We start from the raw sequence: 27,659 nt of genomic DNA on the forward strand, positions 1-27,659 counted from the left end.
AATTATAACCCAATTAATTCTAGAAGTATGACTCTATTGCTTAAATCAGAAAGTAGGCTTCACCTTTGAGTTACATCTGTAGGCATTCACTCGCTAACTTCATGAGCTAACTAGCCAACATGCATTGTTTCCTTATTTAATTGTATTTCTTTCCCTTTATTTTAAAAAACATTTTCATGTCATTTTTTTTTATTCTCTTTGTTTTTATTTTATTTATTTTTTTCACAACATTTTATTTGTACCTCATTTTCTCCCCAATTTCGTGGTATCCAATTTGTAGTTACAGTCTTGTCCCATCGCTGCAACTCCCGTAGGAACTCTGGAGAGGGGAAGGTCGAGAGCCATGCGTCCCTACGAAACACAACCCCGCCAGCCGCACCAATGTGTCGGAGGAAACGCCGTACACATGGCGACGTGTCAGCGTGCGCTGCGCCCGGCCCGCTACAGGAGGACAAGAACATCCCTGCCGGCCAAACCCTCCCCTAACCTGGACGACGCTGGGCCAGTTAGAAAATACGACTCCTTTTTGCCTACTCCCATCTATAGGTCTTCTTCTAGGTTCAAAACGACATGGCTGTAGTCCGGTGCTTCATTGTCAAAAGAAACCCACTCGCACACTTCCATCTGTTGCAGCCAAAAGTATTTGCCTGAATCTACATCAAGCCTGGATAACATTCTAGTTATTTTTTTCATTTTAGTCATTTAGCAGACGCTCTCATCCAGAGCGACTTACAGTTAGTGAGTGCATACATTTTCATACTGGCCCCCCGTGGGAAACGAACCCACAACCCTGGCGTTGCAAGCGCCATGCTCTACCAACTGAGCTACAGGTTCTCTGTTTATAGTTCATATTTGTATGGTGCGCGTGCAGCCCAGAAGTATATAATTGATTACATCTCCAATTTACAATGTCAGATTGAAAAAAAAAGTAACATATCAGATTCATAAATATATACACTACTCATTATTATTATTTATTTTTAATTAAAGTAAAATATGGGCTTTAAACCATAGCCAAGAGTTGGATTCTTTAATCTGCAAGAAGAGAACATCGGATTCTACTTGACCCAGGAGGCTCCACAGATGGTGCTGAGAAAACATGAACACCCCCAATCCCCATCAGTCTCTATGAAAGTTTGATCACATAGAAATAATCACTATAAATTATTGTTGCAACAATAATAATAATATTTTGAAAGGGAACAGGCTTTTGAACTTTTCTGGAATGGTTGGGAACCCACTGTGAGATAAAGAAATAGATGCTTAAAATAATGACTATTTTTAATGGGTTCGTTGTGCTTTGTGATGTTTGATGTTAGACGTACTTTATGATAACACAATTATGACACATATCGGTAATGATGTGTGGGAGATTAGTATTATAAAGGACTTGTGTTTTCCTACTGTGTTGTTAATGTGACCGACAGGCAAGCAGCTAGTGCATATGAAGAGTAATAATCCTCTATTCTGCATCACTTGTCCACATACAGGGAGTTATCAACAGGAGGCAATGTACAGTACATCCAGGGAGTTCTCTCTCTCTCTCTCTCTCTCTCTCTCTCTCTCTCTCTCTCTCTCTCTCTCTCTCTCTCTCTCTCTCTCTCTCTCTCTTCTCTCTCTCTCTCTCTCTCTCTCTCTCTCTCTCTCTTCTCTCTCTCTCTCTCTCTCTCTCAGTTTGATCTGAAGCAGGATGAACTCACTCATGAAAAGACATGACCTCTCAGTATTATTCTTAGTAAGACCCATGATGTGGTCTTACGGTTAGTGAAGCACACACACACACACACACACACACACACAAAGACAAAGACACACACAAAGACACACACAACAGCCTGATCCTGACACATACGCTATTACCATAACCAGGGGTCTGCAACCTGTGGTTCTACTGTAGAGCCCCTTGGGGCTTTTTAACTGCCCCGTTGTGGCTCCATGATGATCAATAATTCAAGCTGCGCGAGGAATGAGCTTAGAACAAAGATTCTCTGTTTATTGACACAAATCATTAACTATCTCATCTCAGGTACAACACACGTCCAGCAAAAGCACAAAAAGAGTGAAAAGCCATTGTCCTCTGCAAGGGGTTTTACATTTAAACAGCATTATCCTTTGCTAGGTGAGTGGGAGGGGGAGATACATTTAAACAGCATTATCCTTTGCTAGGTGAGTGGGAGGGGGAGATACATTTAAACAGCATTATCATTTGCTAGGTGAGTGGGAGGGGGAGATACATTTAACAGCATTATCCTTTGCTAGGTGAGTGGGAGGGGGAGATACATTTAACAGCATTATCCTTTGCTAGGTGAGTGGGGGGGGGGGGGGGGGGGGAGATACATTTAACAGCATTATCCTTGACTAAAAGGGCTACTTTAGTTTAAAGAATAGGGTGATGATGATTCAGTTGAAGAGAGAAGAGCCGTAGGACTGAACCCAGGTCTCCAGGATACATTACTTGATACATTCTATTCTTTTGTATTCTTCTGAAAAATAGGAGCTGGATATGAGATAGGAGCCTCCCACACGGTCCAACTAAACATAGACAGAGAAGCAAAGCCGGTGCCAACAGCAAGGGGGTGATACAAGAACATTAAACAAAAAAAAAACTCAGAATGGAAAAAGAAACGTTCTAAGAACAAACAAGTGAAAAAGCAACAACATTTGCAACACCCCCCACCCGAAATCCCACAGGTAACTACACTACCTCTTTACCCCGCCCCTCCCTATCACTCTCTTTTATAGGTACAGCATCATATAGCAAAAATACATTCATAAGGTAGCAGACCAGAATGGTAAAAAACACTCATGCAAATCCAGGCTGTTTTACACAGAGTCACAAACACAGGAAAGTCTTTGGCCGGGATTCAATCCAGTAGGCACGCTGTAGCGCAGTTGACAATGCGGCTTTTAAAGCCAATCTTCCCGCGTTTGCGGAGATTGCATTCACTGTAAAAGCTGCAGATATTGACTCAATTGGAAACTCCATTTAAATGTCAAGCGCGCTACTACACAGCTCTGATTGAATACCGGCCTACTTCTCATACAGTACAACAGTGTGCCCCAACAGTCAGTGCCTTCAGGGACCGTATTCATAAATCGTCTCAGGGTAGGAGTGCTGATCTAGGATCAGATTTGCCCTTTAAATCATAATGAATAAGAGGGGGGACCTGATCCTAGATCAGCATTCCTACTCTGAGACACTTTGTGAACACAGGCCCAGGTCTTCTCATGGATGTTCATGAAGTTGTTGTTTACTTGTTTACATACTTTTTTATTTGCTACTGAAGGGATAAAAAGGAAATGTGTGTGAGACAGATGGTGGTCGTACACTCTGTGGTCTTCTGCACACCATATCCTGGTTCACCCCACCGTTCACCAAATAATGTCCCAGTTCTCCCCGTTTTACTAGGTTCTCCTAGGTTCTCCCCTTATCTGTCCGAAGGGTGAGGTTCTCCCTCTCTCTGTCCGAGGGCCGATGGGGGGGTCCTGGTTGGCAAACAGTTTATAACCAATAGTTATATATAACCCATAGTCCTTTGCTAGGACCCCGCTGATACCCATAGAGTTACGTCCAGGAGGGAGGAGGGAGTTACAATACTTCCAGAGACAGACACAGAGCCACAGAGACAATCTTCTATGATGGTTACTATCCATTATTTAAAAAAGAAAGGCGTGATATTTTTTTGGCATCTGTTATTTTCAGTCCAATATATAGTTTTGAACTCTAGATGTATCATGTTCCCTTCATTTTTAGTAAACAGTTCTCTTTTTAATTCCAATCGATGTGCACATTCATTCACATTGCAGTTCCAGTCATGGTTGATGTAATCTCTCTAAAGACAGTCTTATGATATTACATACTATATATGCTGCTCTTTCCATAAAGTCTTTCTCTTATAGATATACAGTATATTCATATATAGGATGATCTCTCTCTATTCTCTATATAGTATATTATAGTCCTGTCTCCATGGTTACAATTCCTGTGAGCTGATGACGTGGAACAGTGTGACGTTGTACAGAACCTGGTGTCCGTTGTTCCATGCATAGAGAGCACGGTCCCGAGGGTTGTAGTCAAGCATGGAGATATGGGAGTACTTGTTCTGGAAGGCGATGTCTATGTACTCGTATGTGGAGGAGTTAGTGCTGTAGGCATAGTACACCTTAGTCCCTCCAGAGTAACCGTTGGTAACATAGAGAGTACCACAGATCATGAAGGCTTCGCCGGCGCTCCTCTTGGGGTGGTTGGTAGTCCAGCTCTTGATGATCTGAAGCGTGCTGGGGTTCAGCTTGCTGATGACGATGTTTCCAGCGTTCTGATTGGTGGCATAGACGGCCCAGAGACCGCCCTCGTCCACCATGAGGTCGATGTCGGAGTGGCCGCCCCAGGCATAGTGATACATGTTGTTGAAGCCGGCGTTGTCCAGCTGGCGTGCCTTGCTGATGGCGGAGGTCTTGAAGTCGAACTTGATGATGATGTGGCTCTGGAATTTGTTGAAGTAAATGGAGCCGTTGTAGACCACCTGACCTGTCCCGGACCACGGGTGGGGGAGGCGGTGAGACGTGAAATTGTCCGTCGTCATGAAGTCCGCCATGGACTTGTACTCCCGCACGAAGCGGTTGTTGTGGTAACCGTCCATGTACCAAACCTAACAGATGGAGATACAGACGAGTAGAGAGAAGAGAGGAAACATTAACACAGAGTCAGAAGCAACTTTATAATACAAACAAGATAAAACGCACCCTGCAGTCCTGTTAAAACCCTCCTATCAAACTCCTCAATGCACCATTATGTAGATAGAAGATTTATATATCACGCATCATTTCACACTGTAAATCAAATCACGCTGTCAACAGAAAGCCTAATTAAATCGGATGCTTGACTCAGAGCAGAGCGGGGAGCGGTGTTCCTGCCTCCTGACAGAGCAGACCAAGCTGAGATCCAGCCTGCTGCTTCAGAATACAAACAGTCAGGAATGACAGGAAGCTGGGTGGAGGCAGGCCGGGGTTGGGGATGAGCCCAGCCGCACAGGGATAATGAGGATCATTCTGGATAAAAGGTTCGTATTTTTTTCGCCTGTGGCTTTGGTTGGGGCTTTAAGGAAGTTTCCGGGGCGCCTGCCTAGACCACTTCCTCCATTTCCTCTATCCCTCCCTCCTCCATCCTCCATCCCTCCCTCCTTCATCCCTCCAAGCTCTGACACACCTCAACTTTCCCATCCCCTCTCCAGACAATTTTATTGGCTAATTCATCTTTGAAAGCCCGGATGTAAGGGCCTTAGGGGTCCAGGAAACACCATCACCAAACTTTAATGTTCTCCTCTTACTTAGAGAGAGAGAGAGAGAGAGAGCGAGAGAGAGAGCGAGAGAGAGAGAGAGAGAGAGAGAGAGAGAGAGAGAGAGAGAGAGAGAGAGAGAGAGAGAGAGAGAGAGAGAGAGACCCCACACAAACAGACCTCACAGAGCCCCAGGACAGAAACACATTTAGTTCCAACCAAATTATGAGAAAGCAAAAAGTTAACTATTTGACACACTGGAAATAATCAACCAAGAAACAGAGCAAATTGGAATGCTATCTGGCCCTAAACAGAGAGTACACAGTGGCAGAATAACTGACCACTGTGACTGACTCCAAATTAAGAAAATCCTTGACTATGTACAGACTCAGTGAGCATAGCCTTGCTATTGAGAGAGGCCGCCATAGGCAGACCTGGCTCTCAAGAGAAGACAGGCTTTGTGCACACTGCCCACAAAATGAGGTGGAAACTGAGCTACACCTCCTAACCTCCTGCCAAATGTATGACCACATTAGAGACACATATTTCCCACAGATCACACAGACCCACAAAGAATTGAAAACAAATCAAACATTGATAAACTCCCATATCTGTTAGGCGAAATACCACTGTGTGCAATCACAGCAGCAAGATTTGTGGCCCATTGCCATGAGAAAAGGGCAACCAGTGGAGCCCAAACAACATTGTAAATACAACCTATATTTATCTGTTTATTTATTTTCCCTTTCATACTTCAACTACTTGCACATTGTTACAACACTGTACACAGCCAATAATATAACATTTGAAATGTCTCTATTCTTTTAAAACTTTTGTGAGTGCAAGACTCTCACACTACCTTGTAACTCACAAGCAGCGCGTTACACAGAGAAACCACAAGTATAGAACAATAGCAGGGATACCCACATATGTAACATGTACAGTTTTCCATCGATGTACAGATGTTATTATGACTATGACAGTCATGTATGTTTATGTCTGCGTGAGCTTAATGTATTTGTGCTATAACCTCTAAACCCCAGATCTGCACATGTGTATGTTTTAAAGTCATATAAACATCTTGGCTGACACCCTCCCTTCATTAACAACCTAGCTGTCAGGGCTCAGGTGTAAACCACACATTTATTCTCTGCATTTGCATTTTAATGTGATTTAGTAATGAAAGCTAGGTCTGTCTATTCCTCCAACATATGCCCAGCCCAGGAGAGCTAACTCAGACATGGCCATTTAGTACAAAGGACGGACGGACGGACGGACGGACAGACAGACAGACAGACAGACAGACAGACAGACAGACAGACAGACAGACAGACAGACAGACAGACAGACAGACAGACAGACAGACAGACAGACAGACAGACAGACAGACAGACAGACAGACAGACAGACAGACAGACAGACAGACAGACAGACAGACAGACAGACAGACAGACAGACAGACAGACAGAGTAAACACATGAACATTAATCAAAGCTTCTATTAAGGTCAGACTCTGAAGAGTCAACTCTATTATGGGTGTGTCAGGGCTCTTAACAGCCTGGCCTCTTCAACTGAGTGCCATTAGTCATGTCATCTGAGTGAGATAGTGTGCATCACAAAGGGCACCCTATTCCCTACATAGTGCACAACTTTTGATCAGAGCCCTATGGGACATGGTCAAAAGTAGTGCACAATATAGGAATAGGGTACCATTTGGGATGCAGGCAATGAGTGTAATGTGAAGCAGCTAGTGTGATCTTCCAGTAGCTACAGCAGTGAAACACAGTGCCAAGGTCAGGAAATCATTACCTTAATGTAGCTGGGCTTTAGACGCTACCGAGGTAAGGAAATCATTACCTTAATGTAGCTGGGCTTCACACGCTTTTGGAGCTTTAAAGAGGGGTAATTGTATTTTCTCCATGTTGATGGACGGCTGAAGTGTGTGTGTGTGTGTGTATACCCTGGTATCTCCTTCCGGTGCTGCAGGGTCAGTCATCCAGGATCCAAACCGGGATCCAGACGTCTTGATGGTGACAGGTTCGCTGATGCCCGTCAACTTCCCACATGCTGAAAAGGAATAACCAACATAGAAATACCTCTCATAGATACAACATATAATTCTCATAGATTCAACACTGCATTTGTATGATTCATATTGGCTAGTATGCTGTAATAAAGAAATAATCTTGTACTTACACACAATAACATCATTTACAAAACATTCACTCTTAGCCTTCATTCACAAAAGAACAATAGAATGTGTATATTGTTGTGTGTGTCCATGTCTAGGCCTCCATCTGTCTGTCATCCTCAGAGAATAAAGGTAATGGTCTTTGGTATTCTGTGCATTATGTTTGTGTCTGAGCGATGGAGAGAGATAGAGAGAGAGAGAGAGAGAGAGAGAGAGAGAGGGAGGGAGGGAGAGAAATGGGGAGCGAGAGAGAGAGAGAGATGGGGAGAAATGCGGAGAGATGGAGGGAGAGAGATGTAATTGTTGTTCCAGTTATGTAGGATCCATTGTGCTCATGCTGCTGCTACTTGTTCTATGCTGTTTGAGCTGAGCATATCGTTAATTAGGCTTGATTGAGGTGTTGATGTGAAGTTGACATATCTAGCGCTGAACGCTTGGCTGCGCCTCGTTCCCTGATGACAGCCAGGTAGTTTGATTAATGGGTTTATCATTATGAACAGATGGGGAACAACCTCGTTCCTGTTGTTAAATCTTAATGTCAACTAACGAACAAACAGCTCCAGTCCCGTCCCCCATTATACTCTCTCTTTTTCTCTCTATGCTTCTCTCGCTCTCTATGCGATTCTCCCTCTTTCTCTCATTCCCTCTCTGGCACTAATGTGGTTGTGAAATGCAATTATGGGAAGGAGTCATAGAATCCAGATTAGATTTCTGATTCTTCTTTTCCTGTCACTTTTACCCTCACTCTTTCTCTCATGTCTATCTGTCTTCACTCTTTCTACCACACGGTATTATTTTCCCACATTTTGAACGTTTCGGAAGTTAAAACTAGATCATTTGTGTGTTTAGCACACTTTTGATATGTATTAAATTAAATTAAATATATCAAGCACGTCCCTGTGTGTGTGTTTGAGTGTGAGTGTTTGTGTGTGTGTGCGCGCGTGTGTGTGTGTGTGTGTCTGTGTGTGCATGTTCCCTGCATGTGGGTGTGTGCTCCTGGGTATGTGTATTCATTCATGCCCTTACATGTGTATAGCTGTGATTATGAGACCTCAGCAGCCGCAGCAGCGAGACAAACACAACATCACATGAGCAAACAAACACCACTACTATCAGCCCATTACATAATACCTCCGTGGGATTACAGACTATAGTAATAATCTGTGTTTATTTATTTATTTCCTCTAATCACCATGTTCCTATCTTTGGATTATGGTCGTCTGGACCTCGGGGAGAGCGAAAGATGCACATGAGGTCTAATCTAATCTCCTATTGGCCTGAATATGGTTCCAGCCAACCAGCGCTAGACTACGGGGAAATCTAACCCCAAAACCATCAGTCAGTCATTCTGGAATGGAATGATGATTTGAGGATTATGGAATCAGTGAATGAATGTGGACACATTAAAGAGGGAACAGCCTGATCCTAGTGTGAATGTGGAACCATTAGAGAGGGAACAGCCTGATCCTAGTGTGAATGTGGACACATTAGAGAGGGAACAGCCTGATCTTAGTGTGAATGTAGACACATTAGAGAAGGAACAGCCTGATCCTCCTTTATCTGATCTGATCTCTAAACTCTGTGAACTGTCTCCTGCTGAGTGACCTCTGACCTCTCCTTTATCTGATCTGATCTCTAAACTATGTGAACTGTCTCCTGCTGAGTGACCTCTGACCTCTCCTTTATCTTATCTGATCTCTAATCTCTGTGAACTGTCTCCTGCTGAGTGACCTCTGACCTCTCCTTTATCTTATCTGATCTCTAATCTCTGTGAACTGTCTCCTGCAGTCTGTTTCACTTAATCCTCACAGAACTCTACACAGATCAGAGGCTGCGCATGTGGCTTGATCTGGGGCTGCGTCCCAAATGGCACCCTATTCCCAATATAGTGCACTACTTTTGACCAGGGCCCTCAGGGCTCTGGTTAAAGGTAGTGCACTATATAGGGAATAAGGTGCTATTTGGGACACAACCTGTTAGTGAGGACTCTACCACTACTGGTCCAGGACTAATCATGTACTGGTAGTGATGAGGAGGTCATCAAGTCACATAGAGGGGGAGAGATGGGGAATATGAAAGAGGTAATGAGGGAGAGGCAGAATGTGTGTTGCAGATAGCAATTTCTATGTGTGTTTAGCATGTGTTAGAATATGTTTATGAATGAGAGAGAGGGGGGGGGGGGGAGAGACTACTTACCATGCTCTCCAGCTGTGTTTGACTGATGGCAGAATTGTGTGTGTGTGTGTGAATTTCTGTTTGTGTGTGATGTTTATAGGTCAGACAGTGTGCGTGTCACTGCATTCATAGCAGAGTAATTCAGCAGGCTATTGAAATGCAAACCCTACTACAGCTCTGAGAAGTGTTTTCCACCAACAGCCACTAGACAGCCTTGTAAGACTACACCGTAGGTGTGCAGTGCATTTATTAACACTGTAATAAATCACTAGGATGTTGTAGACTGAGATGAGATGGTTAAATAGAGTTGAGAGGGTGACAAAGAATTATACCTCAAATTGGTTACAGATTGTACATACAACTCACCTACGTATGTGTCACAGGCGGCTGGTGGCACCTTAATTGGGGAGGACGGGCTTGTCGTAGTGGCTGGAGCGGAATAGTGGAATGGTATCAAATACATCAAACACATGGTTTCCATATGTTTGATGCCATTCCATTTACTCCGTTCCAGCCATTATTATGAGCCTTCCTCCCCTCAGCAGCCTCCACTGGTATGTGTTCAATGATCAAATTCACCCTTGCCACATTGGCTAATTGGCTAAACAGAGACAGGCAAAAATATGGGATAATATTTTTTTTCTCAGTGTAAAATGGGATTAAACAAAGGGCGGCCTATAGAATATTGAGAAACAGGTGTTTGAAACAATTGTGAGACATACATGTAATACATATTTAACTGATAGGCTGTGTAATAGTATGTCTGCTCATGACATCTGGAAAGAAGCTAAGGTGTGTTCCAGTGTGTTGAGAGAAGGATGGTGTGTTTCTTTTCAGATGTTTCATGTGTGTACACAGTGTACCTTGATGTAGAATGTTTCTGAGGCGTGTAGTACATGTGCCTGAAGCTTTCACTCTAGTCTAACACCATACAGAAGTTATCCATGAACAATGTGGACAAGGGTGTGTGTGTGTGTGTGTGTGAGTGTGTGTGTGTGTGAGAGAGAGAGAGTGTGTGTGTGTGTGTGTGTGTGTGTGAGAGAGTGTGTGTGTGTGATAGTGTGAGTCAGAAACTTTCTCAGCCTACCTAATTTTTGCATGCATGCTCGGAGTCTCTCCTCAAGACCTGACACTCTGTTGTGGAGTTCCTCGTAGTCATAGGCTCCCATCTCTTCCTGGAGCTCGCTTAGAACTGACGTCAGATTCTGGACCTCCTCCTTAAACTGCAATACCAATTTGGCATCGGCTTTGTACTCCTCCAACACTGGTATCAACGGCCTAAGCTCCTCCATTTTCGATTTTATGGCCTGAAAGGATTGAAATAAGCTGGGTTCAGTGTCATGCCTGGAGACAAAAAAGAAAAGACTCCCAAAAAGGTTTTTTTTTTAAAGAAGAAAGCATCCATCTGGCCCTGACTACTCTAGCCTTGCCTACACTGACATTCTCTCAAAGTAACACAACAGCCCTGTGTGTTAGTGTGTGTGTGTACAGTGTGTTTGTGTGTGTCTGAGCAAACAAATCCAGTGAGTGTTCCACCGTATTGGCGAGCAAGCGGAGGCTCCGTCATGATGCAGACGAGCCGTTATGTTAAACACAAGCCCTCAGTACACCAGGAAACAATTGGGAAAGCTCTTTATTGGTCATCATCGTTTAAAATGCAATAGAGTTACATGCTTTTACATGTCACACACAACAAAGGGTTTCAGATGTTATTATCACTAATGTTTATAGGTACGTAGTAGTCTTTAGTAACCAAATATGCATAGACAAAAACCAAAAGTAAAAGAACAATAAAAATAATAATAACTGGAAACAACTAAATTTTTACTTTTGAAAAAGCCTTTTGATGGAAATGTTCTACCAGTAACATGCAGGAAAAGATCAGTGGTAGGTAGGTAGGTAGGTAGGTACACTCTTTAAAAAAAAAGGTGCTATCTAGAACCTTAAAGGGTTCTTCGGTTGTCCCCATAAGAGAACCCTTTGAAGAACCATTTTTGGTTGCAGATAGAACCCTTTTGGTTCCAGGTAAAACCCTTTTGGGTTCAACGTAGAACCCTTTCTACAGAATGTAGGTAGGTAGGTAGGTAGGTAGGTAGGTAGGTAGGTAGGTAGGTAGGTAGGTACGTAGGTAGGTAGGTAGGTAGGTAGGTAGGTAGGTAGGTAGGTAGGTAGGTAGGTAGGTAGGTAGGTAGGTAGGTAGGTAGGTAGGTAGGTAGGTAGGTAGGTAGGTAGGTAGGTAGGTAGGTAGGTAGGTAGGTAGGTAGGTAGGTAGGTAGGTAGGTAGGTAGGTAGGTAGGGTTGGCTGGCTGGTTGGTTGGTTGGTTGGTTGGTTGGTTGGTTGGTTGGTTGGTTATTTGGGAAAGGGGTAGGTGGGGTTTCAGGTAGGTAGGGTTGGCTGGTTGGTTATTTGGGAAAGGGGTAGGTGGGGTTTCAGGTAGGTAGGGTTGGCTGGTTGGTTATTTGGGAAAGGGGTAGGTGGGTTTTCTTAGTAGTAGTACTAATGGTGCTAAAGGTAAATCGTGAACGCTCGTAAATCTCGCAGTACTGTGGATTGACCTGCCCCTTCTTCTCTCTTTACATGTCCTAAAGTTAGCCCTGCAAGCAAGAACATAACATACTGTTGACATCTAGCTTACTAACCTATCTGAGAGACACAGAAAAACACACACTGGATTAGAGAGTATGTTAAGCATGCTTTGATTTTGCACTCATGATATGAATGTGGGGGGCATGCATTGGACATGTAGACACTCAGTCAGGGATGCAGGGGGTGGAAATAGTTGTTTTGTCATTGATACTGCTGTTAATGTTGAGGAGACTACAATACATGCAGAAGTTCAGTCTGTCATCATTAGCCAGGTAACTGGAGAGGAGTGTCTGAGTGCCAGGAAACTTACATCAATGTGCCTGTAGCTTCTGACCTCCTTCTTCTTCTGTGGTTTTAAAGGTTAGCTGTGACTTACTGGTGTATCTACTACCCTCTCTCATTGATTAGTTCAATCAATCAATCAACCAATCAATCAAGAAATCAAGCAATCAAGCAATCAAAAAATGTGTGTGGTCCTAAATTGACATTGGTGATAATCATTTTAAAGGGAGGAGAGGGAGGAGGAGGAGGAGGATGGGAGGAAGGAAGGTGAGCCAAGCAATTAATTAATATCTGGTTGATTATTGTTTTTGCATGTGGCCACTGAATGGTCCAGTATCCCTCCAGCTCAAACAACTGAATGAATTATGGTTACTAGTGTTATTAGTAGTAGTACTAGTATTAGTGGAAATGGTAGTTGCGGTTGTAATAACGGTTACAAGCAAACGTTGTTATGGAGGAAGAAGACTGTTTATTTAGATATTGAATCCAAAACCTTCCTATCAAAAGTCTTAAGTCCTGAGTGTTTAGTTAATTCTGATACAGTCCTGATACATTCAACTCTGAGAGCTGTTCCTAGAGACCATAGAAAACACTCTAGGTGAGGTTGGTGATGCTGAACCATTGAAAAAGAAATATGCAGCACTCCAATGGTTCAATCTCAACACTCATTCATTAACCAGTAATTAAACATGCATGGATAATAGATAGGTATTGAAATTGCATTTTTTGAGTGCTCTCCATTGATTATCTGCGAGGATCCAGCACCTAAGTATTTTTTCGAATAACTTTTGAGTGAGAATGTTGTTGTTTATCATCTGATGCTGGACCATATCCTGAGTGGGCAGTGGGCACACACATAAACCCATCCATGGTGGATGGTGGTTGCATTAGATGAGTGGTGATGGTGATGGTGATGGTGATGGTGATAGCCCCCATAGCCCTAGCAGGGTGGGTTTAGGTATGCTGGGCTGCTACTGTGGCTGTACCTTGTATTGCTTGGCGATGTTCTGCTTGTGGTTCTCCTCCACCTGTCTGAACTTGGTCTCCAGACCTCTCAGCTGCACCTCCATCTTCTCCACATACTGCAGGTCTCTCTGGGTCCGCTGGTCCAGCACCTGGATGGACTGGGTCATGTTCTGGACCTATCACAGGGGGGAACAGTGACACATGAAAATGGGTATGCATACACTCAATATGGCCACGGATTCATCCATCACAAAACATTGACTTTAATGAATGTTTCTATAGTATGGGCTCAGAGTCTGTGGCGATGAATAGGTTGAGACAGGGTGCTGCTGTCGTAGTGGCTTGTCTGGGGCTGCTGTCCATGTCAAATCAAATAGTCCGGGTAGCCATTTGATTACCTGTTCAGGAGTCTTATGGCTTGGGGGTAGAAGCTGTTAAGAAGCCATTTGGACCTAGACTTGGCGCTCCGGTACCGCTTGCCATGCGGTAGCAGAGAGAACAGTCTATGGCTAAGGTGGCTGGAGTCTTTGGGCCTTCCTCTGAAACCACCTGGTATAGAGGTCCTGGATGGCAGGAAGCTTGGCCCCAGTGATGTACTGGGCCGTACGCACTACCCTCTGTAGTGCATTGCGGTAGGAGGCCGAGCAGTTGCAATACCAGGCAGTGATGCAACCAGTCAGGATACTTTCGATGGTGCAGCTGTAGAACTTTTTGAGGATCTGAGGACCCATGCCAAATCTTTTCAGTCTCCTGAGGGGGAATAGGCTTTGTTGTGCCCTCTTCACGACTGTCTTGGTGTGTTTGGACCATGATAGTTTGTTGGTGATGTGGAAACTTGAAGCTCTCAACCTGCTCCACTACAGCCCCGTTAATGTGAATGGGGGCGTGCTCGGTCCTCCTTTTCCTGTAGTCCACAATCTGTGAGGTAAGACGTGACAGGTCATTGGTGTTGCTGTGGACATTATGTCACCATAGTTACCTTTTCCAGCAGTTGCCTCAGCTGTTTGGTGCGGGCGTCTCGTGAACACATGGACTGCTGCGGTGCCACCACGGTGCACACACACCTCCCCTCACTGTCCTGGGCAGAACTGTACACCTGCCATGACTCCTCTGGGTTCACTGGCAACACCTGGAGGAGAGCGATGGAGGGAAGTAGGGACCAAGAAAGGGAGAGAGAGAGAGAGAGAGAGAGAGAGGGAGAGAGAGAGAGAGAGAGAGAGTCAGACAGAAGCGAGAAAGAAAATGATGTAACAATGTGGGAAAGAGAGAAAGAAGAGGACGGAATAGAGAGAATACGGGAGAGTGTGTGAGAGAGGTGAGAGAAGTGAGAGAGGTGAGAGAGGTGAGGTAGGTGAGAGAGGTGAGAGAAGTGAGAGAGGTGAGAGAAATGAGAGAGGTGAGAGAGGTGAGAGAATTGAGAGAGATGAGAGAGGTGAGACAGGTGAAAGAGGTGAGAGAGGTGAGAGAGGTGAGAGAATTGAGAGAGGTGAGAGAGATGAGAGAGGTGAGAGAGATGAGAGATATGAGAGAGGTGAGAGAGGGATAAAAAGAAATGAGGAGGGGATGAAAGGAAAAAACAAGAGAAAACAGATGAGACAAGAGAATAACAAAAGCATTCATCCTATAATCCAATTGTCAGGGATTTGTTGACTAAAGTATTCTACCCCACCCATCCTCGCCTACTCTCTGACTGAATAGGCTTATTTTAGCAGTACGTTTCAATCACACAGTGTAGGCTTGTGGTGACGTGCCGCACCCGTTGCAGTGGTGGAGTGGAGTCGTGTGTTAAACCCTCACTACTACATAGATATTTTCTCGCAACAGCCAGAGCTTACATAACGTCAGTCTGTGGGATGCACACGCATGGCGCCATCTGGTCACGATGAGAACCATTCAACTCCTCCCCACCTCCCACCCCGCTCCATCAAATCATCAAATGCCATCAGAGGGGAACGGCAGCCTATCGAACTGGTCGAGACTTGTCCAAATACTCATCTATGTACATTATCAAAGTTATTGGTGTCCAATTATAAAACAACACGAATAGGAGGTATGAGATTGTCAAGACTAAACAATCAACACAGTCCACACTGAGACTGGGCCAAGACTTGGTATACAGAATCCTACAACACTCAAGAGGTCGTCATTGAATGCTGAATGTGGTGCTGATGATGGTCTCACAGCTAATGAACCACAATCTGATAGGCATCTGACAGCAGTGTTGATTGACATGTCACTGTCCTTGTCCCTGAGTGATTAACAAGTTGAGGCCCAGTAATCACACAGCCTGTCAGTCAAAGAGTCCTGCTGCATATGTATCCTCAGGTCTAATGGTATAGGTCTGGTGGCACGAACACAGGAAATAGCCAATACATATCGGCCTTGGTCGTCTGAAGTCTGAAGGCACTTCCCTCCTATTCAGTCTCTTAAGACATAGAATATCTGCCTGATTAATCTGAAATATTAGCACTTCCATTACCACTGTACATAAAAGCCAACAGCATCCTGATCCTGAATCCACACACTCATTCCACAATCTATCGTTCTACTGTAGCCTACATCATGACCAACCAATTCCAATGGTGAACATTAATCTAAGTGCATTATGATATGTCTGGCATACTACTGAGAGTGAATGGATATAGTGCTTGGATCCTGTTTCAGTCATCACTGTACATCCTATCCTATAAGTTAACCAAAAATGTCACCAATAATGTACTTAAAATATGGTAAATTAATTGAAAATACAACTATTTGAATGTTTAAAACCAACTGGCAACCTTTTCATATTCACTTCACAGGGCCATTGACTGAATATAGTGGTGGATTACTAGGTATGTACTGTAGTACTCTACTACTCCACTAGCTTCTCCCATCATTAGGACTGGATCACCACGAAAGACAGGTTCATTTGGAGGAAGCTTTTATCAATAATCCCATGGGAGTACAGATCAGAGAGAGCAAAGCACTCCACCCTACTGATCTTTAGTACTATGTAATAACGCAACATTCTGTCCATCTGATCATCACATAATAAGCTAAAATGACTAGGTAGGCACAGGGATATTTATTAATTACAGTGCAGCCTTTACATTGAAGCAGATTGTATTGTTTAAAAAAAAGGACACTATTGAAATTGTATATGTTGTAATCAAATAGCTTTTTGCCAAAAATGTAACCCATGAATGGTTTCTTAGTCAACCTTAATGCGTAAAATATCTCACAAAGTATTAGACTATTTATATTTTATAATAATTATAATAATTTCCTTTGATTAACCAAAAGGTCAGATTGCGCTTGACAAAGAGATAAAGACAAGAAGCAATATGCCCCGCGTAATAAAATGACCCATTTTTACTCTGGTGCGCCTTTCATTTGATAATCAGAGACCCAACTGAACTGAGGGTGCCATGCTGCCGGGGACAAACAGGAACCAAGCTGACTTCACTGGAAAGGTCTGGATGCGAAATTTCGTTTTCACTTCATTTTTACCTTGCAGCGTTTTATCAATGACAGCATCCAAACAAACCCATTGTCGCGCTCAGTCTCCACCGCGCTCCCTTGTTCTCCTCCACCTCTCACAATGCAGCGCGCTCCCACGCCACTCCTCGAAAATACTGTAACCTACAACCGGACTATCTCGCTCTCCGTCTCTATATCTATCCAGCGAGATATCAAGCTGAGAGAGGCGATATTAATCATGCCTCTCAAATTCTATTTTCTCTAAGATCTGACAAGCAACAAGGCGCTGAAAACATAGGCAGCACAACATAAATACTAGTGACCCTGTCAAGCAAAAAATAAGACATTTTGGAGGAGACAATAGCCTAATAACCCTATTATACTTTTAATAATTCATGAACCAAACATGCGAGCGAATAACAGAACATCTTCCAGCCAGGTAAATAATGGTAGAGAAACCCATTATTTTTAATGCAGCCAAAATGAACCCACGGGAAGCGTAAAGTTGCGGTGCCACTTACTCCGGTGCTCCTGTCCGGGTAGCCTGCCCTCTCCGCGGTGAGCTTGGTGGTGTTGAGCCCCACTAGCGAGGGCAGTGTCTGCGACATCCAGTTGGTGATCATCGCCATGGTGCTCAGCACAACGCCGATCTTCAGCAAAGGCACCGACATCTCTGCACTCTGCGTTTAACCCAAACCAGCTTCATTCTATTTCAGCACAATCCGGCGAGAAACGAGCAAGGCAATCCATGTTGCCTAGTGAAGCCATAGCCTGCTGGTGTAACACCCGTATCCCCGGTTCGGTCGGTCGTTCCTTGGACATCACTGGTGAACGGCTGAATGGTTCGGAGTTGGAAAAAGCCCGGAGGAGCAGGTTTGCAGGTAGAGATGAAGAAAATAAAATGTATCTGGATGGGTATCTCTTTCTCTGTGCTGTCCCGCGCTCTGGTGGCTTTCCCGTTCTCGGTTCCTCTTTAGTTCACGCCCTCCGTTTGCCTCCTGACTCGCACGCTCCGTGATTAAGTGCTAGTGACTACACACAGGCTGTTCCAAAAGGCTGAGGGAGGGAGGAGGTGCCTACGGATCCATAGCAGCGCGAGCAACGCGCAACGGTGATGTCAGCCAGGTTCGTCCTGCCTGCTGCTCGAGACGCCCTTCCCCGTGCCACCGGGGGTCCGTGGCTGCCTGGCTGGTATGATCTCGGATTGCGAGTTATTATCCCCGGGGGGATTGGGCAAAGAGCAGTTTCGGGTAAGGTCGCGCCACTCATCCGGTAGCGAGAAGGCCGGGGCAGGTGACATTTTTCTCTCCCCAACCCGCGCGAGCTGTTGGGTTACCTAGAATAACTCAACATGACGTTAATTTAATGAACAACCCCATGTATTAAAGTCCATTATTATTTTATTTAATGAAGTTGAGCTAGGCAATAAGGATCATAGATATATGCATACTGGAGCACACAATAAGGATAACAACAATTTATCATCCCAAATGCATTAATACACATCAACAATTTTAACACAAAACATGTATGTCTTTATTTTAAAAAATACCCACAGCGCGCACCTATCATCATCAGCACTGCGTTAGAGTATAAGGTAAATTGACGCGATGTAGGCCTATGTGAAAGACTCTGGCGCCATCGTGTAGCTACTTTAGGTGTTTCTGGTAAATCAAACTATCTTAAAGAGACAGTAGGCATAATATTGTTCGTTAAATAGCCGCGCACATCACATGAATGTCACAACCCAATTTAAGTGTGTTATCTCTCTCTCTCTCTCTCTCTCTCAATTCAATTTCAATTCAATTCAATTCAATTGAAGGGCTTTATTGGCATGGGAAACGTGTGTTAACATTGCCAAAGCAAGTGAAGTAGATAGTAAACAAAAGTGAAATTAACAATAAATATTAACAGTAAACATTACACTCAGAAGTTTCAAAAGAATAAAGACATTTCAAATGTCCTATTATGTATATATACAGTGTTGTAACCATGTGCAAATAGTTAAAGTACAAATGGGAAAATAAATAAACATAAATATGGGAAGAATTTACAATGGTGTTTGCTCTTCACTGGTTGCCCTTTTCTTGTGGCAACAGGTCACAAATCTTGCAGCTGTGATGGCACACTGTGGTTTTTCACCCAGTAGATAAGGGAGTTTATCAAAATTGGGTTTGTTTTCGAATTCTTTGTGGATCGCTGTAATCTGAGGGAAATATGTGTCTCTAATATGGTCATACATTTGGCAGGAGGTTAGGAAGTGCAGCTCAGTTTCCATCTCATTTTGTGGGCAGTGTGCACATAGCCTGTCTTCTCTTGAGAGCCAGGTCTGCCTACGGCAGCCTTCTCTCTCTCTCTCTCTCTCTCTCTCTCTCTCTCTCTCTCTCTCTCTCTCTCTCTCTCTCTCTCTCTCTCTCTCTCTCTCTCTCTCTCTCTCTCTCCCCCCCCCCCCCCACCCTGAGTGTCTGTATTATACTCGGTGAGGAAGATATCTACTGGATGAACACCAGAGTGTGTGAGAGAGACCATAAGAGACTGGAAGAATGAAGATCAAGAAGGAAAATCACTAGTGAACTCATACCTCTTCAACAAATATACCACATCAGAATTGCCACACCACCAATATGACACACCAGCATCTCAGAGTAGGAGTGCTGATCCAAGATTACATGGACAGGGTTACATTTACATTACATTTTAGTCATTTTTATGAAAAAAGTATGAAAAAATGTATGCACTCACTAACTGTAAGTTGAATACCTGTTCCTAGATCAGCGCTCATACTCTGTAGGCCCAATACCTGTCCACTTCTTTTTTCCCATCACCTTGTGAATATTTTGAACCCTCCCTTTAACAATTAGGATAATTTTACTCAATAAATATTTGAATTACAAAGCAAAGGGGGGATCTGTCTCATGTAAACATTGTGAAGAATCAGAGCACCGAGCAGAGCATTACAACGGTTGTCTAGTGCTCCACCTATAGGTTTAGCTGTAATACTGCAAGATATTACATCAAGACCCCAAATATCCACAGTGCTATATGGGCTATTTCTGTCCTCGCAGTAATGCAGTATACTGATATAAATAAAAGACTCACTCTCCCATTCTCTCTCTATTTCACCTTCCCTTTCCCGCTCTCTCCCTCATTTTTTATATTTTTTACATTTTAGTCCTTTATTTTTTATTGGTCATTTAGCAGACGCTCTTATCCAGAGCGACTTACAGTTAGTGAGTGCATACATTTTCATACTGGCCCCCCGTGGGAAACGAACCCACAACCCTGGCGTTGCAAGCGCCATGCTCTACCAACTGAGCTACAGGGGACTAACACTCTGTATCTGTATCTTTGTCTGTCTCTGTCTCTGTCTCTCTCTTACTCTCGCTCTCTCTCTGTTTCTTTGTGTCTCTCTTTGTCCCCCCAGTTTAACATATGTACACTAGTACAACTCTGTGATGATAACTAACTTTCAGAGTTTCACTCACATTGATTTATGAATAAATCAAATCCCAGTTGTCAATCACAACATAATGCAGTGCAGCTGCAGACCCAATCCATCTTTCTCTCCATCTTTCTCTCTGTCCCAAGAACTGAATTGATTATAGTGTAAACTTTACATTATAAACACATCTATCTCTCTCTCTCTCTCTCTCTCTCTCTCTCTCTCTCTCTCTCTCTCTCTCTCTCTCTCTCTCTCTCTCTCTCTCTCTCTCTCACTCTCTCTCTCTCACTCACTCTCTTCTTCCTTTCCCTTACTGACGTGTACAGTTGTTGATGTATGTGTTAAGTAACTTGAGTGCATTCTCATGTGTCTATGAGTGAGTCTGCATATGTTTGCATAAGTGGGAGTATGTTATATATCTCTCTGAGTAAGCCTGTAACTGTGTGTGGGCTTGTGTTTGTTTGTAGATGTATGATGACATGCAGAGGTTTGCACTTTTCTGCAGGTGGAGGGAGAGATGGGGGAGAGATGGGGGTAATGGTGGAGAGAGAGGTGGAGGGAGAGGTGGGCCTGAAACCTTGAGGGTTACAGAGTGCTGTTATGCTACTGTAACAGCAGCAGCTGCTTATCAGGTCTCTGTGAGAGGGCAGGGAGAGTTGGGTCTAAAGCTGCCATGCAGGGAGATGTAGTGGGCTTGAAGCCTTCAGGGAGCTGCCAAGGGAACAGCTGGCCCTTCTCTGCATAACTGACAAGCTGAACCAAAAACAAAAACAAAACAACAACAACAAACACTGCCCTCACTATAGTATCTCTGCTTCAAAAACATGTTCATTAAGAAACACAACAAATACTGCCCACACTAGCTATGCTTCAAACATGAAGGACTTTTGGAATAAATACTGCCCACATACTCATTAAGGTCTGACTGCAGCCCAAGACCAGGTAAACTCCAGGGAAGAACCACCCAGGGAAACCAATCCCCCTCTTTGTCGCCACAGATGGTTTGTTTACATAGCAGGTTAGGATAATTAACATGGCAGCTTAGAATAACTAATGCAGCAGGTTAGGAGAATGAGGTTAAGGTTAGGAAAACGGTTACGGTTAGGCTTAGCTACGTTACTACAGTTGACCCATAAAATGAGGAAGTAGCCAGGAGCCAATAGAAAGAGAAACAAGAGGGGGTTTGGTTTCCCTGGGCGGTTCTTCCCTCGAGTTTCCCTGGATGCGGGCCACCTTCTCCACATACTAGCTATGCTCTGAATACATGTTCATTAAGGAACTCTGGCATACATACTGCTCTAGGGGCCTGAAGTGTATGCTAATATAATGATGTAAATGATGGAGGGGATCATCTGATGTGTTATGGTGGAAGATCTGTCAAGATGTGAGGAGGGATGTTGGTTATATTGGCTGAAGAATTGACAGTGTGTGTGTTTGCATCTGTCTGTCTGTCTGTATTTCTTTCTTTCTGTTTCAGTGTGTGTGTGTCTTTGTGTGGCTGAGAGAAAGTGAGTGTGTACATGAGTGTGTGATAGAGAGAAACAGAGAGAGAGATAAAACAACAGATGATGTCCATCATTGTGACTTGTTGTTGTCCTACTCCAGACCAAAGCACCTGACACAAATCATCCTCCACCGTAGAAATAACCAAATCAAATCAAATCAAAATTGATTTGCCACATGCGCCGAATACAACAGGTGTAGACATTACCGTGAAATGCTTACTTACAGCCCTTAACCAACAATGTATGTATTTTTTAATAAAAAAGTAAAATAAAACAACAACAAAAAAGTGTTGAGAAAAAAAGAGCAGAAGTAAAATAAAATAACAGTAGGGAGGCTATATACAGGGGGGTACCGGTGCAGAGTCAATGTGCGGGGGCAGCGGCTAGTTGAGGTAATATGTATATGTGGGTAGAGTTAAAGTGACTATGCATAAATAATTAACAGAGTAGCAGTAGCGTAAAAAGATGGGGTGGGGGTGGGGGGGCAGTGCAAATAGTCTGGGTAGCCATGATTAGCTGTTCAGGAGTCTTATGGCTTGGGGGTAGAAGCTGTTGAGAAGCCTTTTGAACCTAGACTTGGCGCTCCGGTACCGCTTGCCGTGTGGTAGCAGAGAGAACAGTCTATGACTAGGGTGGCTGGAGTCTTTGACAATTTTGAGGGCCTTCCTCTGACACCGCCTGGTAGAGAGGTCCTGGATGGCAGGAAGCTTGGCCCCAGTGATGTACTGGGCCATACGCACTACCCTCTGTAGTGCCTTGCGGTCGGAGGCCGAGCAGTTGCCATACCAGGCGGTGATGTTACCAGTCAGGATGATCTCGATGGTGCAGCTGTAGAACTTTTTGAGGATCTGAGGACCCATGCCAAATCTTTTCAGTCTCCTGAGGGGGAATAGGCTTTGTCGTGCCCTCTTCACGACTGTCTTGGTGTGTTTGGACCATGATAGTTCGTTGGAGATGTGGACACGAAGGAACTTGAAGCTCTCAACCTGTTCCACTACAGCCCCGTCGATGAGAATGGGGGTGTGCTCAGTCCTCTATTTTTTCCTGTAGTCCACAATCATCTCCTTTGTCTTGGTCACGTTGAGGGAGAGGTTGTTATCCTGGCACCACACAGCCAGGTCTCTGACCCCCTCCCTATAGGCTGTCTCATCGTTGTCGGTGATCAGGCCTACCACTGTTGTGTCGTCTGAAAACTTAATGATGGTGTTGGAGTCGTGCCTGGCCATGCAGTCATGGGTGAACAGGGAGTACAGGAGGGGACTGAGCACGCAACCCTGAGGGGCCCCCGTGTTGAGGATCAGCGTGGCAGATGTGTTGTTACCTACCCTTATCACCTGGGGGTGGCCATCAGGAAGTCCAGGATCCAGTTGCAGAGAGAGGTGTTTAGTCCCAGGATCCTTAGCTTAGCGATGAGCTTTGAGGGCACTATGGTGTTGAACGCTGAGCTGTAGTCAATTAATAGCATTCTCACGTAGGTGTTCCTCTTGTCCAGGTGGGAAAGGGCAGTGTGGAGTGCAATAGAGATTGCATCATCTGTGGATCTGTTGGGGCGATATGCAAATTGGAGTGGGTCTCGGGTTTCTGGGATAATGGTGTTGATGTGAGCCATGACCAGCCTTTCAAAGCACTTCATGGCTACAGACGTCAGTGCTGCGGGTCGGTAGTCATTTAGGCAGGTTATCTTAGTGTCCTTGGTATTACAGACTCAGTCAGGGACATGTTGAAAATGTCGGTGAAGACACTTGCCAGTTGGTCAGCACATGCTCGGAGTACACGTCCTGGTAATCCGTCTGGCCCTGCGGCCTTGAGAATGTTGACCTGCTTAAAATTCTTACTCACATCGGCTACGGAGAGCGTGATCACATAGTCATCCGGAACAGCTGGTGCGCTCATGCATGCTTCAGTGTTGCTTGCCTCGAAGCGAGCATAGAAGTGATTTAGCTCGTCTGGTAGGCTTGTGTCAATGGGCAGTTCGCGGCTGTGCTTACCTTTGTAGTCTGTAATAGCTTTCAAGCCCTGCCACATCCGACAAGCGTCAGAGCCGGTGTAGTACAATTCAATCTTAGTCCTGTATTGACTCTTTGCCTGTTTGATGGTTCGTCGGAGGGCATAGCGGGAATGCTTATAAGTGTCCGGGTTAGAGTCCCGCTCCTTGAAAGCGGCAGCTCTACCATACCCTAGCTCAGTGCATATGTTGCCTGTAATCCATGGCTTCTGGTTGGGGTATGTACGTACGGTCAATGTGGGAACGACGTCATCGATGCACTTATTGATGAAGCCTGTGACTGATGTGGTGTACTCCTCAATGCTATCTGAAGAATCCTGAAACATTTTCCAGTCCTGTAGCTTAGCATCTGCGTTATCTGACCACTTTTTTATTAACCAAGTCACTGGTGCTTCCTGCTTTAGTTTTTGCTTATAAGCAGGAATACATTTCATTTCAGTGTATACTGCAGACCATGTCTCTCCAACCTGTTCCTGCAGAGCTACCGTCCTGTAGGTTTTCACTTCAACCCTAATCTAGTGCATCTGATTCTACTAATTAGCTGGTTGATAAGCTGAATCAGGATACAACTGGGGTTGGAGGGAAAATCTACAGGAGGGTAGCTCTCCAGGAAGAGAGTTAGAGAGCCCTGCTGTAGACTACTAACAGTGAAATAACACTGATTGATATGTACACTGGCAGCTCAGTGACATCTCCTAAATATTCTCACGTTCCTCTCTAAAATAAAACAATAGCCTGCAGTGGCAGTGCTTTCAGAAAGACATCTGTCCAGGCTGTAGGGGAAAAAGTGAAGTGGGGTGACATAAATCATCGCCTCTAGGGCAAGTTATGTTGAAACAGAATCTGGCAGAGTCTGGTTTTGATAACGAAGCAATGTGCTGCTCTTTCTATCTCTGCTCTGTTCTGTTCTGTTCTCACTCTCTATCGCTCTCTCTCTCTCTCTCTCTCTTTCTCTCCATCTCTTTTGCTTCCTCTCTCTCTTTCTCTTTCACTTTCTCTCTCTCTCTCTCTCTTTTTCTCTCTCTCTCTTTCTCTCTTTCTCTCCCTCTTTCTCTATCCGTCTCACACACTCTCTCTTTGTTTTTTCTCTGTCTCCGCCTATCTCCGACCCATATTTCTCTCTCTCTCCCCCATCTCTCTCTCTCCCCCCATCTCTCTCACTCCAACCCTTTCCAAAACACCCAATTTCCCTCTACCTCAGCATCCTTGGGTGTGGTGTTTGATGTTGTAAGTCTCTGTTGTCTCTTAAGCTATAAATAGTCCTCCACAGTGAGTATTATAGTGTTCCTGATAATGCTGGAGGCCGGTGGATGTTGAAGCTGTGGCCGGATATTGACTGACCTTGTTACAAATGACATCCATCCAAAATGCTCACGCACAGTCACACACTCAAACACACGCATGCAATCACATAAACACACACACGCGCACACACACACACACGTGTACACACACACATACACACACACACACACACACCAAGGCCATCCAAGGCCACAGACTACAGTGGCAACACAGCCCCTTACAGACACCACAACATGCAGCACCCAAAATGTATAATGCAGGATGAAGTCTAACCTCATATGACTTTTCCTCTTCAATCAATGAGATCAGAAGGGCAACATGTACAACAGAGTCAGCATTACTGAGAGCTCAGCACAGTGTTTGTGTCACAGTGTTACAGGGAGACTACAGTGATGTGTTGGTCATGGTGAAAGATGCATGGGAGAGATGAGGGCTGAAATGAGTGTCTGTGTGTTTTGTGGGGTCAGCTATTTCTCTCTGAGGCTGTGTGATGTAGAACACACACACACACACACCTCACTTGGCACAGACGTCAGTCCAACATCGTCCTCCTTGATATTTGACAGAGCTGTCCATTAACATTAATCCAATCTGAAATTAAGTAAAGGTTGAGGCCTGGGGTTGAATTTTTATTAAAGGGGATTACATTTTTAAAAATAGAATATTGTGTGGTCTATGTTTGTACATTGAGAAATAGATTTCTGCATAATGGTTCATGTTAACCTAATTATTATGTTGAACTAATGCCAATTTGGTTTGGTAGCCTAATGTTAACTTGCACAGGGGGACAGGACAGTGTACGTCTGTGAGAATGAACAGATCTTTTTATATTATTTATTTAACTAGGCAAGTCAGTTAAGAACAAATTCTTATTTAATTCTTAGATACACCTGTAGTTTGGTGTGACAGAACATAATTTATAGAATATCTGAGCAACCCTTTATACAAACATTTGTGCTATACTTTTGGGAATTAACTTTAGGGTAAACTGCACACTGTGAGTTGCTGTGTCAAAGGCAACTCCCTCACAACAATGCACCATCAGCACCAAGGACAGCACCATCACCATCCTCTCACAGATTGACAAATGCTGTGCTGGTGATTAAGACACTTGACAATACAACAGCACTTGACTATATCCTCCAATTACATTATCAACTGGAGCATTACAGCCTTGGATCAATCTCAGGTGATTGGATTTATATGTTGGGGTGGATAATCGTTTATGCCAGACCAGTAACATTTTACTTTGTTGGTTAGAACAATCTCCATAGTCAAGTTCTCAAGCGCCTCACTCAGTCACTTCTCCTTTAGGCTTTCTCAAAGGACCATGCTGTGTGCTGTGCTACTTGAAATAATATTCGACTGCTTGTTATTCAAAACAAACGACATATGCAGAATAACGATACATATATCAGACACATCACAATGATTCAATATAGAATGAAAAACGATAACCATTCTGACATAACCCTCACACAGATGATTTGGTTGGATGGGTTGATTTGTCATTCATTCATTACATTTGCTTATAATTTATACGTGTGTAATATATTTGTATATTTACACATTTGTGTGCATTTAGGATTTTGTACATCTCTATCCCTGCGCATTAGACAGCCCCGGTAGGGTTAGACTATGTGACATTCATTGGGCGCTGCTGGCGCTATCTGCGACCGTGTAGCACAATGTATCCACATCAACGCCATGTAATCCCACCCGTTAATCTGCTAAAGCGCGGAAACTGGTTAATTCACCGTAGTTCTGTCTAGGCTACCGAGCAGGCACCGGGTACTAATCTTTTATCGGATCTCGAGCCAATTAACCGCTCACCACCGCGTAGCTCTAATACAGCGGGGAAAATGGCGTGTGTTTAAACCTACTTGGGTGAGTTCTGTGCCCATCAACACGAGGACGATAAGACTCAGGATCTTGCTCGAGGGCTGCATTTCTTGCCTCCGGGTGTGTGGAACCAACGCTCTCACATGCAGATCAGTCCCTTTGCTTCCCCCGCACCGAAGTCCTCTCCTCTCCGCTCCCTCGTAGCGCTGCGGCCGCTCGCTCTCTTCTTATCCCTCAGCAACCAAATAGTAGAAAGCGAGAAATCTGTTTTACGGAATCACAGTCTCTTCGCATATTTATTTCATCTCGGCTCCCCAGTCTTGGTGTTTCTGCTCTCCGTCTTACTTCTTTCCTTTCTTCCTCTCTAATTGGTACAACGAGTTCTGATAAACATTTGCGAAGGGAAACGTTGGTTTAAAATACGGGAAGCAGCACCGGTTACTCAGATATTGCCAAAACTTTGTCTCCCTGCCTGGAGCCACCGAATAAGCGATGGGTGCAAAATGAGAGAGACAGCGGAGCTGTCCATCGTGCTGAAACAGGAAGTGACGTGCTTGAGCGTGGGAAATTCAAGCAGGACAACATGGAGCGCGCAAGAGAGATAGGAATAATATTTGATGA

At 44.2% G+C, this 27,659-nt stretch overlaps 1 protein-coding gene across 2 annotated transcripts; it reads right to left on the reverse strand.

Moving 5' to 3' along the window:
- Positions 1-3,974: 3,974 nt before the first annotated feature.
- LOC311122581 (noelin-like) lies at positions 3,975-27,145 on the reverse strand (the record flags this gene model as incomplete). 2 transcript variants are annotated; one of them, XM_084196923.1, is made up of 6 exons in its annotated part: positions 3,975-4,649; positions 7,237-7,343; positions 10,730-10,949; positions 13,498-13,653; positions 14,457-14,606; positions 27,080-27,145. In XM_084196923.1, 6 exons carry the CDS (start codon positions 27,143-27,145, stop codon positions 3,975-3,977), a joined length of 1,374 nt encoding a protein of 457 aa, XP_084053049.1. The 2 variants fall into 2 exon arrangements, with proteins under 2 accessions (XP_084053049.1, XP_084053048.1); XM_084196922.1 differs by lacking the exon at positions 27,080-27,145 and adding an exon at positions 17,461-17,610.
- Between the last annotated feature and the right edge of the window lie 514 nt (positions 27,146-27,659).

The sequence above is a fragment of the Coregonus lavaretus genome, assembly GCF_964263955.1.
Source record: "Coregonus lavaretus genome assembly, contig: HAP1_SCAFFOLD_1241, whole genome shotgun sequence".
NCBI lineage: Eukaryota > Metazoa > Chordata > Actinopteri > Salmoniformes > Salmonidae > Coregonus > Coregonus lavaretus.